This window comes from Emys orbicularis, chromosome 24 (assembly GCF_028017835.1).
Source record: "Emys orbicularis isolate rEmyOrb1 chromosome 24, rEmyOrb1.hap1, whole genome shotgun sequence".
NCBI classification, from domain to species: domain Eukaryota; kingdom Metazoa; phylum Chordata; order Testudines; family Emydidae; genus Emys; species Emys orbicularis.
Window position 1 is genome coordinate 2,232,133 of NC_088706.1, and position 18,364 is coordinate 2,250,496.

General features: G+C 48.2%; 1 protein-coding gene across 1 annotated transcript in view; it reads right to left on the reverse strand.

The window, feature by feature from the left end:
• The window catches only part of TIMM44 (translocase of inner mitochondrial membrane 44), a 71,089-nt gene extending 53,588 nt beyond the window's left edge, over window positions 1-17,501 (reverse strand). Inside the window, exons 1-5 of the mRNA XM_065422253.1 lie at window positions 17,441-17,501; window positions 9,312-9,419; window positions 8,549-8,719; window positions 2,808-2,888; window positions 536-685 (exon numbers count right to left, since the gene is read on the reverse strand). Of these exons, the coding sequence (XP_065278325.1) occupies window positions 536-685; window positions 2,808-2,888; window positions 8,549-8,719; window positions 9,312-9,419; window positions 17,441-17,467 (537 nt within the window). The 5' untranslated portion in view covers window positions 17,468-17,501. The remainder of the gene's footprint in view (window positions 1-535; window positions 686-2,807; window positions 2,889-8,548; window positions 8,720-9,311; window positions 9,420-17,440) is intronic.
• Window positions 17,502-18,364: the final 863 nt, after the last annotated feature.

The following is an 18,364-nucleotide window of genomic DNA, read 5'->3' on the forward strand; positions in this document are numbered from 1 at the left end:
TGGCCAGATGGACTATGTTTTAACCTTCATTTCTTTATCCTAACCTAAGGACATCCAATGCTGTGTTCCAGTTGACTAATAAAGCTTACTCTGTTTTTAAAACACAGCTTGGTGTCACTGCAAATACTTGCTGAGGTGCGTTAATCCTTGCAGAGCATACAAGCATCTGACGAGGAATCACACGCAGTGTGGACTCCCACCCCACAGCAAGAAGCAGGAGACCTGATGCTTAAGATTGTTCAGGGCTCTCAGATGTACACCATCCAATCCTGGTGATTTACAGCTCTTTAACTTATCAGTTTATTCCAGCACCTCCTAAGTACCTCCTGTATGTTAGAAGAGTTTTGCTCTCAAAACGACATTCACTTGAAGGTGAAAAAAGCAGCATAATGCTGAAGAGTGCAGCAGAATGACTTGACATTTACGGTTTGGGAGGGTTTTTTTTTTGTTTTTTTCCCCCCAAACAGCTTTCTTGTTAGTGAACGTGGTGCTGCATGGCAGGGCACCAAAGAAGACATGTCACCTGCATGTGTACCTCAGAGATTGCTTTAAATGCTGCTGTCTTGCCCAGTTTCTCCCCTCCTTTGGTCACTGATTCTGCAGACTGCTTTGCTGTTTTGGCAGCTTCTTCCATACCTTCTTTTATCTTCCGACCAATATCACTCTTACTTACTTCGTCCAAACTCTGCAATAATATGGAAGGAAAATGATGTGAGAAACATGGATCATCACCTGGATTTGAAAGAGATTCCTCTTTTTGGCCTTTAGAGACTTCCCAAGTCACCACCAGGGAAAATCAGCAAGTTAGTAGCATGGTCAAGGTCTGTAGGATCAATAATTGATTTGCCTTAAGCAGTTACAGTCACAACAAGCCTGACTTTTGTGCTGCAGTGTTAGCAGTAATCCCAGAGCTGTGCTGTGATCATTGGTGATGAAAATATTTTTGGCCAGATACAGAACTACATATGTTGGACTGGCAATTATTTATACACAGTGAATGCCACTTAACAGCGGTTCCAGCAAAAAGTTGCTATTATCCAAAAATTGCCAATAAGTGGAAGACAGGTTTGCGGGGCTGCAGTCAGGGAAAGAATCTTTGGGACACAGCAAGCCCAGGGCCCCTGGTGCCAGGGCAGGACACCCCTTGGACAGCACAGGGAGAGATACTGTGCAGCCCTGGTGCCCCTGCTTCCTGTGGAAAACCCCAGTTTCCAGGCTGCAGGTCCTTCCTCCCAGCTGCTGACCTGCCTGCAGCCTCCCCTCCCACTCCACAGCACCAGGACTCCTGCATTGCCCAGAGGCCACCACACACTGCTGACAACATATTGGCTTTTTTTTTTTTTTGCTGTGCCACCTGGCAGTTAAAATACTCTAGACCTTTCCTTTGAAATACCCACATGCTCGTTAATACTCTAAGAGATAGAAGGAAATGCAGTCCAAGCCAGTGCAACTCTGGCGGAGAGAGCTCTGTGCACTAATTTTTGCTCCACCAGGAAAGAAGTTCCAAATACTCTTTCTTTCACTCCAACAAAATAAGCTTTACATACACCTGAGAGTGCCTGGGGGTGGTGTGTGTGCTACACACAGGCTGTGGCAGGCCAGAGGTTAAAACTTCTCCACAAACAGTTGATCACCATTTCACTCTGAACCAGCACAGCTGGCTTAGCAGGTGCTCTTTGTAGTCATGTCAGAGACTTCACTAGCAGTGGGCAGCTGATTCTGGGGTGGGTGGGAAGACAAACCCACACAGAAGGGGTTGCCAGGTGGACAGTACCACTAGGTGTTTTCCCCATCAGCCAGCCGTGCTCCCCTGCCCCCTCAATCAGCAGTCCTCCCCTTCCTCTCTGCGCCCTGGTTGCCAGGAGGGAGTTGCCATCGCAGCTGGGAGTGGGTAGGAGTGCACAGACCAGGCACCCCTGGCCCAGCAGCAGTGACAGCACAGACTCCTGCCTCCCCCATCCTTTCTGGGCCAGGCTGCTGGAGGCTCATTTCAGCTCTGCCAGCCTTTGGACGCTGGTGCCAGCGGCAGGGACCACCTTCACCACAGTTAGCGCCATGCGCCCAGGGACTCGACCATGAACAGCATCTCCCCACCTAAATGGCGCCCTCAGCCTACTTTCCCCACCCTCCCTACCGGCTCGAGGCTTCCACAGCACCAAGAGGAGCTGTCACAGGATCCAGCAGGAGGGCCCAGCAGGTAAAACAGGACCCAGGTGCTAGTCGACCCCCTCCAGAAACCCTGCTTCCTCCACCCACTCTGTACCCTTCCTCCCTGCTGCCTCAAAGCTTCCTGCCGGTCTACGGTACTGAGAGCAGCTGCCTTCCGTTCCAGTAGGTTGGGGACCCAGGTGCCAGCCACACGAGATGTACAGCCAGTCCTAGACTGCTGCATAGCCACACATGTGCACAGCTCAAGCACAACATTGCTCCTAGCCATGTTCCCCAAATACGTTCTTCCATGTTGGTACTGGTATCTGACTTGCCTATGCCCCAATGAAGACAAAGCCTTGAGGCATTTTCTCTTCTGCAGCTATCAGATAGTCAGACCCCCACGTACACACTCATCTACCCTGCAGCAAGGAAGAAACACGGGGTACTGATACTGCCTGCACATCTGCTGTCACACTAGTCACACCAAAAAATTCTTCAGCAGTTACCACTGCAGGTCTCTTTAGTGGCCCTGGCCTGAAAGGGCAGCAATAGTTACCCTCCTTCAACTAGAAGAAAGAGATAAAGGACATTAATTCAATGCAGACAAAGTGCAAATCACAAGTAAACTGACAGATTTTTGCAAGGTTATACTGTACCTCTTTGACTGATCCTGTTATTTCTCCAAGCTTCTTTTTAATCACTTCAGAGGTCTTAACTGTTTCAGATTCAATGGTTTTCTGCAGCACAAACAAAAATTTTATGTTAACAGGAATCAATGCATCAATCAGAATTATAACCACATGAGGATTTTATAGCACTGCATCAATACAGTCCAGCATACAGCACTCTTTGGGTGACATACTACTGTAGGACAGAAGAACAGCCCCAGTTAAACTCTGTCCTCAATAGGATCCATGGACTCTTCTAACTATCTGAAGTGAAAGGAACAGAAATGGGGATCAGTCACATGGAAAATCAGAATATAACTTTCTATTTTTAGATGTTTAAAATTTGTGCCCAAATCAATGCTGTGTAAACCAATAGCTGCCTTAAATATGAAAGAGAGATAATGAAGGAGGCAAACAGGGTAAGTGGTGTAAGGGCTTCAAACGGAATAGGAGAAAAGATCTAACAGCCAACCAGTTACAAGTAACTTGAGAGCCCTGAGGTCCCATAACAACCAAATTCAGGAGAGAGAGGCAATGGCAGACCGTAGTGTGAGGGCTGTGGCGGAGGTTCACAACTATGGCCCCCCCACAATCTGGGGGATTGTGAAGCGATCCCCCAGAAGGAAAGCCCACATTGCAACTGAGTCGGAATTAGTAGTGGTGCTCTCCCACCTGGAATTGGAGAAATTTCTGGTGGGCCGGGTGGATGTCTACATGTTCTTCATGTCAAGAGCCACGAACTCGACCCCGATGGATACCACTGAGGGGAAAAATGGTTACTAACCTTTCTGTAACTGTGGCTCTTCGAGATGTGTTGTTCATGCCCATCCCACATTAGGTGTGCGTGCGCACCATGGGCACCATAGCTGGAAATTTTTCCATTAGTGGTATCTGTCAGGGGGGCTCCAGCACTCTCTGGTGCCACGCGCTTGTGCGCTGGTATTAGGGGGACAACCAGCCCTGCACCCTCTCAGTTCCTTCTTGCTGGCTAACTCCAACAGGGGGCAGGAGGATGGGTCATGGAATGGACACGAGCAACACGTCTCAAAGAACAGTTACAGAAAGTAACTGTTTTTCTTCAAGTGATTGCTCATGACCATTCCACATTAGGTGACTCACAAGCAGTACCCAAGGAGGTGGGCTCGGAGTTCATGGACATGAGGATTGCAACACTGCTCATCTGAAATCATCTCTAGCTTGCTGGGTGATAGTGCAGTGGGCAGAGAAGGTATGCACTGACGGCCAGGTAGCAGCCCTGAAGATGTCTTGGATTGGGACCTGGGCTAGAAACGCTGCTGACAATGCCTGTGCTTTTGAGGTACAGGTAGACCTGAACACCTCGCCATCTGAGGAAAGACGCTACCACCGCCATGCATTTCGTGAAAACCCTAGGTGCTGCTGACAGACCAAAGGGGGGGATGGTGAACTGGTAATGGGTCTGGTTTACGATAAATCTGAGGAACCTCCTGTGGCCTCAAAAGACGGAGATGTGAAAAATAGGAGTCTTAAGTCAAGGGTGGGATTGAGGGAGGGAATGATGGAGCCCAGGGAAACCATGCAGAACCTCAGTTTCTTGAGATAATTGTTGAGGCAACACAGGTCCAGGATGGATCCAAGACCCCCTTTGGCCTTCGAGATTAGGAAATATTGGGTGTAAAACCCCTTCCCTCTTAGGTTCTGAGGCACCTCGTACACTGCCCCTACCTGCAGCAGGGCTAGCACCTGAAGACGGAGGGGGATGGGAGGAGGGATGGAAGAAAACTGAAGGATGTAACCTTCCTCCACCATACTCAGCACCCAGCGATCCAAGGTTATGAGGGACCACACTGGGCTGAAGTGGGAGAGTCTGTCTGAAAACAAAATGTGGGAACTAATAATGCCCTTGGATGCATCTTCAAAAGTTCTCTTTGGGCCTCCCAGGTCTGTGAGAGACCCTGGCGGTGCGGTTGAGGTGAAGGGGAGCAGTTGTCTAGGCTTGTAACCCCTGCTCCGTTTCTTAAACAGGTCCTGTTGCATCATAGAATATCAGGGTTGGAAGAGACCTCAGGAGATCATCTAGTCCAATCCCCTGCTCAAAGCAGGACCAATCCCCAGACAGATTTTTGTCCCGGATCCCTAAGTGGCCCCCTCAAGGATTGAACTCACAACCCTGGGTTTAGCAGGCCAATGCTCAAACCACTGAGCTATCCCTCCCCAGGCAGTGTGGCCGAGAAGCAGGCCGGTTGCTGCAGCCTAAAATGCTTCCTCGGACGGTGAGTAGAGGCCCAGGGATTTGAGGTGGCCCTGGAGTCCTTCACATGCAGCTTTGTGTCTGTTTGCTCCGAGAAGAGGGCAGTACCCTTGAATGGGAGATCTTGGATGGTCTGTTAGACCTCAGGTGGAAACCCCGAGGACTGAAGCCAGGAGCATCGCCTCATGACCACTGCAGAAGTCATTGTTCTGGCCGCTACATCAGCTCCATCCAGGGCCGCTTAGAGTGAGGCCCTGGCTACAATTTCCCCTTCCTCTATCAAAGCGGAAAACTCTTGCCTGAAGTCCTGAAGCAGCAAGTCTTTAAACTTTGCCATGGAGTCCCAAATATTGTAATCATACCACCCCAACAAGGCTCGTTGGTTGGAAATACAAAGCCATAACGCCCTTGAGGGACAGAGCAACCTTTGACTGGGCTGCCGCAGCCAAAACATCAATGAGACTATGTGAGGACTCCTTAAGTACCTCACCTCCAGACCCAGGTAAGGCGCATAGAGCCGGGGGCAGAACTGCTGGAGCTGCTGCTTGCGACACGGGGCTGGGGGCTGAATGGCGTCATTATTGGGGAGTGGCACCCTTGATGGTCCCTAAGGGTGGAAGATGTCCAAGAGCTGGTTTTGCTGGTCCTGAACCTCCTCCAGCGATATGCCATGGTCTGCTGCCACCCTCTGTAACATGTCTTGGTATTGCCTGTGATCATCAGGGGGAGATAGGGATGAGCACCTCGTCCGGTGATGAGGAACCAGCTCCACATCTGCATCTTCCTCAGAGCCCAACAGTGAAGGAGCCTGGGCCGAGTGGTATGAGGCTTGGGAGGGTGGGTATAGCTGGCGATATGGGTCCCAGAACGCCCAGTGTGGCTAACGGGTCGGGATCTGGGGGTGTGGCAAGCCCAAGAGGTACCGGAACCAAACTGTCGCTGCCAGGCCATAAGCTGGAGGATAAGGCAGCCAGGGATGCAAGTCCGAGCTGTGCCTGGACAAAGGGGAGAAGGAGGGCTCCAGCTCAGAAAAGTATTCCTAGACTGAAGATGGCTCGGATAGTGATGGAACAAACAGAGTGGGCCAGCCACAGTGCAGAGTCAGCAGGGGCAGTTCGGAAGGAGCAGGAGCAGTTGTCCTCCAGAGTAGGAACCTCGCAGGTGAGTGGGGAACCTGAGAGAAGCGGAGAAGGCGGGTAAGGTATCTCCAGTTCCTCTGGCGAGAGAAGGGGCTCCACACAACCAGGAGTCCGGGGAGTGCCCTTGGAGATGCCGGAAGACCAAGGCAGGGTCCATGAGGCCAGCTGGACCAAAGGACGTGGAGGTGGCAGCAGGACAGGTGGTGTATGCTCCAGGGACTGCTCCAACAGGGTCGGTACCGGGGCGACCAGCTGTACCGCTGGATCCTTCTTGTGCTTTGCTTTACTCTCGATGCGGAGAAGCTTGGGTGCTGGTGCCACAGTGTCGGGGCACGACATCTCACCTGACCCGGCTCAGGGAGGAAATGCTGCACTTAGAAGTAGTCCTCAACAGGGACTTGCTCCTATGCCCATGACAGTGCTTCCTACCCTCACATCTGGATTTCTCCTTGACCACTATATCCAGGGTGTGAGAAGTGCTGGAAGAAGCGCTCACCACCAGTGATAGACACTGCACAGATGGTTACAGATCCGAGTGGGTGGACAGTCTCATGGCTTCCACCATCCAGTATTTTCGGAAGCAGAGCTTCTGCGCTTCCCGAGTCTAGGATGGGAAAGACTTGCAAATCATGCAACGAGTGACGATGTGAGACTCTCCGAGGCAGTAAAGATGCCGCTGGTGCTTGTTGCTCATGGAGAATGAGCATGGGAAAGAATCAGTTTTTAAACCCCGGAACACACGGCATAGACCCCAGCGGGGCAGAGGGAGCGTACCCCAATTGGGGTAGACTAACACTAATTACTATATACAACTAGCTATCTACAAGAAAAAACAAACAAGAACTATACACAAATGGAGCAGGTCACTCTCTTAGCTAAAAGACTAAGAGCAGGAAGGAACAGAGGTTCTAGTCATGCAGCAGTTAGAGCAGTGGTTCCCAAACTTTAACAACCTGTGAACCCCTTTCACTAAAATGTCAAGTCTTGCGAACCCCCTCATAAAAATGAATATTTCCAGGGATTTTCTCCTTTACCTGAGTATAAATTATAAAAGCAGTGATCTTGGAAATATAAAGTTTGTTTTTATGACATGCTTATTACACACTATTTATGATTAATTATTAGTTATCATTACAGTATTTTTATTACATTATGAAAATTCACTTTCATAGCTTGTATCACTTTGAATAAGCCTGTTATAAGACAAGGCTCCTATGTTTCATCAAGGAGTATCAGATGTGAAACAGCATGAAGGCATTTAAGAAGCCAACTCAAAGAGTTCCTCCTACACAAGCATTCAGGTCTTGAACAGTCCAGGCAACAAGGCACATTACAACAAAGCTTAAAATTGTTCATAATAATTTTAAAAACAATACTAATTGCCTATTTAATTTTAAAAACAGCACAAAATATCCACCTCCCTTTCCGTTTCTTATAAGGAGTCTTGAAGTTTAAATCTCCTCAGTGTGATAGCTATGCTTGCTTTGATCTGCTTAGATCTTGGAAGTCCAGGGGCTCCGGGCTGCTGGCCCCATGCTGCCCAGGATCCCTAGGGACGGCTCTGACCGCCATTAGAGAATTTTTTCCCCTGAGAACCCCAAGTAAAATTTCACGAACCCCAGTTTGGGAACCACTGAGTTAGAGGGAACAGGAGGCGTCGACATGCACGGCTCCTAGCTAACCTCGGCTAGGAGCACAAGGGGACGCATGACACACGTGCAGGTCAACAGACACTGCTAGGAAAAACATCTCGAACCAGCACATGACACACATGTACACCCATATTTGGGATACATATAGGGACCATCACTCGAAGAAGAAAAATGTTAAGAGACAATAATATAAATGTGAAGCAATTCAAGATTATTATTAATTCCCACTTCCCTGGTTCCTTCACTGTACTGAACCTGGCCACTGAAAGAATGTTCAATGCTGTCGTAACAGACTTCAATTCCTCATTAGTGCAATGAAAGCACTTTCTCTCTAGTAAAGTTGTTTTATAATCCATTAAGAATGTGATTATGTCTAATCAATACAATAAAAGTGAAAAAGCATTAATTGTATCTCCATGTCTATAGATAAGTGACTTTTTACCTGCTTATTATTTATGATTTCTATTAAAATGTCTGTTGGAAAGAAATTCCACCAAACCTGTAGAAATACTTAACTCTCTACACTTTTTACACTAGTTCATTGCACCTACTGGTGTTTCCATCAGTCAGTCCAGACCTTTCCTGAATACAGCAAACACAACAGCTCATTTGCACAGAAGCTTAGGTTACAATACTCTAAATTGTAATAGACTACTGACTGGCCAATGAAGGTGTTGGACAACGAAATAATTCATGATGAAGACTTACATATTTCCTCCTTGCTTCCTGGAGCGCATCAGATTCTTCTAGCTTTTTAGCTTCATCCCGGAATTTTTTAATATTTTCTTTCATCTCTTTATTTTTTGCTAATTCCTGTTTGATGTTGTCCACAAAACCTGATATAAAGCCTTTTCTGCCTCCAGAAGAATAATATCTAGACTAAAAAAAATAATTATTAGCATCAGTACAATCTAAAGAGACATTAAGTATCATAGCCAGGTAGATTTACACTTCATGTCTGCCATGCAAAAGGATGTGGAAATTAGTCATCTTGAGGATGGCCAAAATACCATGGCCAAGGAACACTGTGCCTTCAGAATAGCAATGAAATCTCACACGCACTGCACAGAGCACTAGAGGTAAATATACACTCAAGTAAAAAAATTACTCCCTCAAGTGGCAAAGGAGTCACACTGTTCTGACTGAGCTGATAGGTTTCAATAACCAGCCAATTTCTTCTGTTGAGGATCTCTGCTTTTGGTGGCTGCACACACGACTGGAGCCTCACTACTGGATTTTATCAACTGGGCTCATTGCTGGCAATCAAATATATGGAGGGAAAGTTGGTATCTTACAAATCAAAAAAAAAAATTTTTTTTGGGTCACATCTTTGAAAGCCACACTGAAGTCTACAACCTAGGGTGGCCACTTGTCAGAAGCATATCAATTTCTAGTAGACCCCAATACTCTTATCATTACTAAAACATACTTTCAGTCTAATGCATGCATAAAACCCTGCCCATCAACATACCTGCTGTAGCTCTAAAACAGGCATGCCCATTCTATAAACAATGCCACTAGGGAGTACCGGAGCTGGGCATCTTCCATACATAAGCCTTGTGCCACTGACAAGGCATTTCTGCGAACAGAAACAAAGAATAAACACATTTTACCAAAGAATACAGAAATAATTAAACCTGCTTGGGCCACGCTCAGTGCCCAAAAAGCCAGTGGAAAAAGGGAAGTAAAGAACACAGCAAAAAGGGGCATTTCTGGCTAACCTTTGTGGAACAGAAGCTGGGAGCTATACTGGAAATACTCACTCACCAGAGCTTGGATACATAGAACAAACCAGCGCATTGCAACTTTATTATGAATGAAAGCACTGCCGCATCCCTATCACTCACTTTTACAAAACACGAGGGTCAGACTGTAAGCTATACCCCAATATGGGTGGGCCTATTTGTCATTATTTTGGGGAATTGGGTGGATATAGTACTGCTCTAGCTAAATGCCACCCACCATCCCAGAGTAGCTAGATGTTTCTGCTATTATTAGCAGTTAAAAGCTCATGTGCAATTTAGTTTGCCATCTGTAATCTTCACAGCTAACATCCATATGGGATGAACAGGGAAGTTCACACATCAGAATAACTTTTTCTATTTGCGAACTCAGTCACTACTGGTTTAAGTGATATTTGGAACATTTCTTTGCAATTTATAGGGCTAGAAACATTTTTTTAAAGAAAAACTAATTGTTTCTGCTGAAATGCAGTGGGACAGCCTATTACCGCTTGCAGCTTCAGTCCTACACCCCCCACTCCTGGGGAAATTCTGTGCCACTGCGCAAGTGCAGAATAAATGGCCTCTGCAAATTTTTTTCCCCTACAGTATAACTGATTCTGATGGGAAGGTGTAGGGAAGCAACTAGAGGGGTCACGTTGCAATAACACCTTTTGCCCACCATGGCCTGATGTGGCACCAGAAGAGAGAGCAGCTGGCTCACGGGCCCGAGCAACCAGCCGTGGAGAGGGGAGGGGGCAGAGGATGCCTTCCTCACAGCGCACTGCCTGCGGGGCTGTTGGGGGGAATGGGGGATGGACATAGTAGGGCACATGAGGCTGCTGGGGGATATCACAGACTGGGGTTCAGAAGGGCTAGTGGGGGGACAGACTGGGGTGAGGGCACAGGAGCTAGTGGGGTGACAACATTGAGCCAGGGGCTGAATGGGAGTGCAGCGTGCAGGGCCACATGGGGACAGAAGGGTGGGGGTGTAGGGCCACATGGAGACGGGGGCAGGTATGCCTGGCTGAGTGTGGGTGCAGGGCCACATGGAGACATGTGCAGATATGCCTGGCTGAATGGGTGTGCAGGGCCACATGAAGACGGGGGGACAGAGGTACGTGGACACACGAGGAGAGGGGCAGATGTGCCTAACTGAATGGGAAAGGCTAGGGGTCAGCCAGGGTCTGTATGATGGAGGCTCCCCATCTCCCTAACAATACCTCTCCCAAAAACTTGTTCCATATATTTCTCCTACCCACACCCAACAACCCTCCAAGTTCACTCCCAGGCCACTGCCCGGCAATAACTTCCCTCTCCCTCAGCTCCTCCGTTACCCTGACTCCCCGAAGCCTTTGCACTGCTTCTGAGGGGCGTGGGAAATAAGTTTCTGTATTGTAGTTTAAATGAATTATTACTCAAAGATCTGTATTAATATTTCCAGTAAGGAATCTATTTGTCGAAAAACATTTCCTGAATCTTTTTTGTTGTCTGTATTGTTACAGACATACTTGCTGACAGGTATTTTGAAATAAATTACACTGGTCTACAATTTTTGAGAAGTCGTCTGCTTCAGAGATAAAATGTGCTATTTATTATGTATTTTGATGTGCTGAATTCAAATTTGACAATTAAAACAACTGATTGGCTACTGTTTCTAAGATATTTAAGTTTTTACATTTTATGTCTATGTATATTGTGTAGATAGTAGAGTTTTAATCATAAATTGTAAACCTAGGTCTTTTCATGTGTTTATGGCTGCTTTACATGATAATATTTCACCTGTCCTGTTTATGTAACACTTTAAAAATCAGCAAAAGGGTTATATAAATAAAATTTATTATGAAACAAAAGGCAAAAAACTATTCTATACATAGTTTAGTCCTATTCAGTGTCTACTCGGCGCTTCTTGGCTTGTCTCTTGTATTCATTAAATGGAGCATCTCTTGTCACTGTCCAGCAATAGTCTGCAAGCATTGATGGGCTCCATTTGCCCTGATTGCAACAATGGAGAAATGCTATGTCCTGGTGAAATCGCTCGCCGTGCTCGTCGCTCACTGCTCCGCAGTTCGGTGGAAAAAAATCTAGATGAGAGTGCAAAAAATGTATCTTTAGTGACATGTTGCAACCAAGGCTTTTGTATGCCTTGAGGAGGTTTTCCACCAACAACCTGTAGTTGTCTGCCTTGTTGTTTCCGAGAAAATTTATTGCCACTAACTGGAAGGCTTTCCATGCCGTCTTTTCCTTGCCACGCAGTGCATGGTCAAATGCATCATCTCGAAGAAGTTCACGAATCTGAGGACCAACAAAGACACCTTCCTTTATCTTAGCTTCACTTAACCTTGGAAATTTTCCACGGAGGTACTTGAAAGCTGCTTGTGTTTTGTCAATGGCCTTGACAAAGTTCTTCATCAGACCCAGCTTGATGTGTAAGGGTGGTAACAAAATCTTCCTTGATTCAACAAGTGGTGGATGCTGAACACTTTTCCTCCCAGGCTCCAATGACTGTCGGAGTGGCCAATCTTTCTTGATGTAGTGGGAATCTCTTGCACGACTATCCCATTCGCAGAGAAAACAGCAGTACTTTGTGTATCCAGTCTGCAGACCAAGCAAGAGAGCAACAACCTTCAAATCGCCACAAAGCTGCCACTGATGTTTGTCATAGTTTATGCACCTCAAAAGTTGTTTCATGTTGTCATAGATTTCCTTCATATGGACTGCATGACCAACTGGAATTGATGGCAAAACATTGCCATTATGCAGTAAAACAGCTTTAAGACTCATCTTCGATGAATCAATGAACAGTCTCCACTCATCTGGATCGTGAACGATGTTGAGGGCTGCCATCACACCATCGATGTTGTTGCAGGCTACAAGATCACCTTCCATGAAGAAGAATGGGACAAGATCCTTTTGACGGTCACGGAACATGGAAACCCTAACATCACCTGCCAGGAGATTCCACTGCTGTAGTCTGGAGCCCAACAGCTCTGCCTTACTCTTGGGTATTTCCAAATCCCTGACAAGGTCATTCAGTTCACCTTGTGTTATGAGATGTGGTTCAGAGGAGGAGGATGGGAGAAAATGTGGGTCCTGTGACATTGATGGTTCAGGACCAGAAGTTTCAACCTCTTCCTCGTCTGACTCAAGTGAGAATGATTCTGGTGCATCAGGAACCAGCAGTCCTTCTCCGTGGGGTACTGGGCGTATAGCTGATGGAATGTTTGGATAATGCACTGTCCACTTTTTCTTCTTTGACGCACCTTTCCCAACTGGAGGCACCATGCAGAAGTAACAATTGCTGGTATGATCTGTTGGCTCTCTCCAAATCATTGGCACTGCAAAAGACATAGATTTCCTTTTCCTGTTCAACCACTGGCGAAGATTTGTTGCACAAGTGTTGCAGCATATGTGTGGGGCCCACCTCTTGTCCTGATCTCCAATTTTGCAGCCAAAATAAAGGTGATAGGCTTTCTTAACCATAGTGGTTATACTGCGCTTTTGTGATGCAAAAGTCACTTCGCCACAAACATAGCAGAAGTGATCTGCACTGTTCACACAAGTACGAGGCATCTCTGCTCACTTTGGCTAAACAGAAATGTGTCCCTTTGCAAAATCAAACACTGACAAATAAGAGAGCACGACACTGTATGATTTCTAGAGCTGATATAGGGCAATTTGTTCAGCAGAGTGATGTAAGCTTCGTTATGATTGCATCATCCATGACTTCTAGGAATAACATGATGCAATTCATATAATGTATGACGCAATACCAGCTTCAGATTGCATCATTCATTGTTTTGCCTAAAAAGCAAGTACTGTCCAAACCCAGTCATAGATTTATTCATAGATCCAGTCAAAGATGTATTTTAGTCATTTCTGGTTTAAATTGAGATCCCTTCCCTTTATAACTCACTTATCCTCCGCCATTCCCAAGTCAAGGGTCGTATATACTGACCCAATAGCATATCTTGAAAACTAGAGCCAATCAACAATTTTAAGCATCATTTTCGTTCTCAGTGACCCAGAATTAGTAAAGATTGACTACATTTATTTCAGAAGCATTTTGGCTGTAGAGCAGTGTTACCAAAATAATTGAAACTGGCATGGTTATATCGTGTTATTTTAACAAATAAAATATGCACAATTTTAAAATCTTGTATACAGAATTTTTAATTTTTTGGTGCAAAATTCCACCAGGAGTAATTCCCTTCTTAGACAGACACACGCCAAATTCCTGATTTCAGAAACCAGCCTCCCCCCCTGCTGACATGTGAGAAGGAGCCTTCTACAGCTTTATGCTAGTGGCAGGGAGACAAGGCAGCCTGACCACACGGAACAAAAATTTTTGAGCAGCAATGAACTTGGGGTGGAGGAAACAACAACATGCTTTCTATTCGGAGATTTCACAGCAGTTAAACAAGCCACATTATCTCTACTTCATTCAAATACAGAATAGTGAGAGTCTGTCAGAGCCTGGAACGGAACCCATGTCTCCTGACTCCCAGCATCAGAGTCTCAATACAGTAAGCCTGGGGGAAGGCAGGGTCAAGCACTGTCTCCTACCCAAAGGAAGGATGAGGCCCCCATGAGATAAGTAGTGAGGCCAGGAACAACATCCCACCTCTGTGAGCTCTCTGTTGGTGGAGGCCAGGAACAAACACCTCTTGCTTCTTGAGTTACAGGGAACGGAAGAGAAGCACTTGAAGTATAAATACAGCACATCCCTAGCCCACATAATTAACCCTTTAATCCCGTCATTCCATTTAAGCTGCACACCGGGATCAGCTCAGAGATCAGCATGTTGCAAAGCTCTCTCCATGCTATGATTCCCATCCCTGAGCCAACTCTCTTTCCCACACACCAAGGCATGCTCCTTCACACTCAGCCAGCACAAAGCTGTAGCTTCTCCCCAGACCAGCCAGCAAGCTCTTAAGGAGCCCCTACCTGCTCAATTTTCACAGCCAATACTGCTTCTCCACATGACTGCCTCTCTCTAGAACCACTCCACCAAAATCACTATGCCCATGCTAAGCCAGACTCCTTTCAGTTAACACAACTCTAATAGACTTTATGGATGCGGAATGTTTGATCTTGCCCTCAAGACTTGTAGTAGGGGACCTCAAAGGCTCTGGGCTCCCAACTTTTCACCAGGCTCGTAAATGTTCAAGATCTGTCTTGAGCAGCCTGGTTGTTTTCCCTTGCTGCCGCTGCTGCTATGAAGGAGCCCCATCCCAAATATCACCAGCTGAAGGCAAGGCTTACTCCTGAGAAAGGGTACTCCATAACTCCCCAAAAATATCTGTTACAAAGATCCTTGCAACAGGGTGACTGACAATTAGTTTCCATGTTTGCAACGAGACATCATCTTTCAACTCAGAACCCTGCTATTTACTTTTTCTATCCAAGCTCAAGGGGACAGCTACAGAAACTGAGAAATAATACATTTAACCCTGATAAAAGGAAATAATTTTCTATGCCTTCTGCCTATGAAACTCACTGCCACAAGATATCACTGAAGAGTCCAGCAGGTTTTAAAAAGCATTAGATATTTATATGGATAATGAAAACATCCACAGTTACATTAAATAGGAGATATAAAACTTTATTCTTCAGGGCCTACGCCAGTGGCTCTCAAACTTTTGTACTGGTGACCCCTTTCACATAGCAAGCCTCTGAGTGCACTTTTTAATATATTTAACACCATTATAAATGCTGGAGACAAAGCAGGGTTTGGGGTGGAGGCTGACAGCTCACAACCCCCCATGTAATAACCTTGCGACCCCCTGAGGGGTCCTGACCCCCAGTTTGAGAACCCCTGGCCTAAGCCAACCACGAAAAGCTTGAAGCTAAGAAAAAACTTCCCCTATATGGGCAAGTTATCCCACTGCTGTCCTTAACAAGGTTTCTTGAACTTTCTTCTGAAGCAGATGGTACTGGAAACTGTCTAAGGCCTGGTCTACACTAGAAAATTAAGTCAGTTTAAGTATGTCGCCCAGGGGTATGAATAACCCACACCCCTGATCAGAGTAGTTAAACCGACCTAACCCCCAATAAAAGCAACAGAGGGTCCTGTGGCACCTTTAAGACTAACAGAAGTATTGGGAGCATAAGCTTTCGTGGGTAAGAACCTCACTTCTTCAGATGCAAGAAGTGAGGTTCTTACCCACGAAAGCTTATGCTCCCAATACTTCTGTTAGTCTTAAAGGTGCCACAGGACCCTCTGTTGGTTTTTACAGATTCAGACTAACACGGCTACCCCTCTGATACTAACCCCCAATGTAGACAGTGCTAGGTTGACAGAAGACTTCTTCACTTTACTTAGCTACCGCCTCTGGAGGAGAAGGATTACCTACGCGGACGGAAAAACCCCTCCAGTCAGTGTAGGTAGGGTCTAATAATAATAATAATAATAATATATGGAGATAGCCTATTTCCTAGAACTGGAAGGGACCCTGAAAGGTCATCGAGACCAGCCCCCTGCCTTCACTAGCAGGACCAAGTACTGATTTTGCCCCAGATCTTTAAGTGGCCTCCTCAAGGATTGAACTCACAACCCTGGGTTTAGCAGGCCAATGCTCAAACCACTGAGCTATCCCTGCCCCTATACAGAATTGGCACTGCTGCAGAGGTGCAGCTGTGCCACCGGGGCATTTCAGGTGTAGACACGCCCTGAGACAGCCTGGCTACTGTACTATATGACACATTGGGCTCATCTGAAACAGGGTGAAAAGTCCAATCAGCTCTTTGTATCTGGGGTCACCAAAAGAGTCTCTTGAATGCAATTTCAAACTCTCCAGAGCAATTTGATAAAAGAAACTTGTTATTTGTTTCATTCATTCATTAACTAGCTGAACACAGGGAAAGCCTCACATTTGGAAGGTAACATTTTTATCAAAGGTCATCAAAAATCAGAAGGTCATCAAAAATCGAACAACACGAAAAGTGATATGAATTTCTTCCATGAGATGACACTTGTACAGCAACCCATTTGGAGAAATAAAGGTAAACTGAGGCAGCCGGTTATATTTATTGGATGACAGCCAAGAATGCTGAGGAAGGTGAAGCAGGGCCACCCAGAGCACAGTGCTGAGCCACTGGGACTGCAACATCCTCTGACCTTCGCTTTTTGCCTTTCCCTCCCCAGAGGAGTCAGCCCGAGCCCAGCCGCTCTCGGGGAAATCACCCTCAGAACAGAACAGCGCCTCCCCCGCTCCGCTCTGGAGAAACCAGACCTGGAGGTTTTCAGCTCAGCCCCTGGAGCTGGTCTCAGCGCCAAGGGCACCGCCTGGGACTCGGGGCTTCTTGTTCCCGCCTCTGCCTCCTGCCCTCGGGACCCGCCGCCCCCTCGACGCGCTGGACAGGCCCCGCCGCACGAATCCCGCCTCCAGCGCGGGCCGCGCCGCGGAACCTGCCCGGGCCGCTGCCGGGGACTGGGGCGAGTTACAGCCACTACTGGCCTCCGCCGCCTCCCGAGGGCCCGGCCCGAGGCAGGAGCCGGACAGCCCTGCGAGGAGACCCCGGGGCAGCGCCCCTGGCCCGTTCCGCTCCCCTCGCTCAACCCCCTTCCCCGGCCTGGCCTGGCCCGCTCCCCCCGTTCAGCCCCCTCCCCCGGCCTGGCCCGGCCCGGCCCGCTCCCCTCGCTCAACCCCCTCCCCCGGCCCGGCCTGACCGGCTCCCCTCGCTCAACCCCCTCCCCCGGCCCGGCCCGACCCGGCCCGCTCCACTCAACTCCCTCCCCCGGCCTGGCCCGGCCCAGCCCGCTCCGCTCCCCGGCCCGGCCCGCTCCACTCAACCCCCTCCCCCGGCCCGGCCTGACCCGGCCCGCTCCACTCAACCCCCTCCCCCGGCCTGGCCCGGCCCGGCCCGCTCCGCTCACCCGGCAACCCCAGGCCGCCGCCGCCATCTTGGGAGCGAAGCGTGTGTGAGACCTGCCCGCCGCGCCGCGTGATGGCGTCACCTGCTCGCGCCGGGGGGCGGGGCACCGGCCCGGGACTCCGGCCGGCTCGGGTGGGGTCTGCGCGGGGCCCTTTGCCGGGCCGGCTGGGGGGCGGGGCGCAAGAGGCCGCTCCAGAGCCGGTGGTATCTTGTGGCAGCGAGTTCCACAGGCTGCCGAAGGCGGGCGGGGGAAGCTAAGGGCCCGGCCTAGGGACGCAGAGCAGCTGGCGGGTGGTAGCGCCCCGCAGCAGAGCCAGCGAACCCCCGGGCCGGGGCCCACCTACTGCAGGGCTAGGGGGGCCCGGAACCGGTCCAGGGTCCCGCACACAAACCGCAGGAACGCAGCATTAGTGCCCTTGCAAAGTCAAGTATGCCGGAATTAAACAACCTTAACTCTGCCTCCTTGAGCACGTGCAGCATGGTAAGGGCTGTGCAGCAGAACCTCCGAGGGCCCGACCCCTCGGGAATGGAGGGGGTTCAGAGCTCTGAACACAACCGTACAGTGGTTCTTTCAAACGTTTATAACAGAACATTGACTTAATACGGCTCTGAGGCTTCACTATGCAGAAGAAAAATGCTGCTTCCCTTTATTTTGTTAGTAGTTTATGTTTAACACAGTGCCTTTTTTTTGTTTCCGTCTCTGCTGCTGCCTCACTGTACTTTCGGTTCCAAATGAGGTGTGTGGTTAACTGGTCAGTTCGGAACTCCGAGGTTCTACTGTAATTACTTGTTCCCATGCTAGTTTTTCCACAGGATGCGTTCATTCAACGCACAGGACCGACGGTGCCCACTTCATGAGCTGTTATTAAATATTGTGTTTTCTCTTCTTCAGTGTTTGGCCCCAGGCCTTAGGTACTGGACTTTG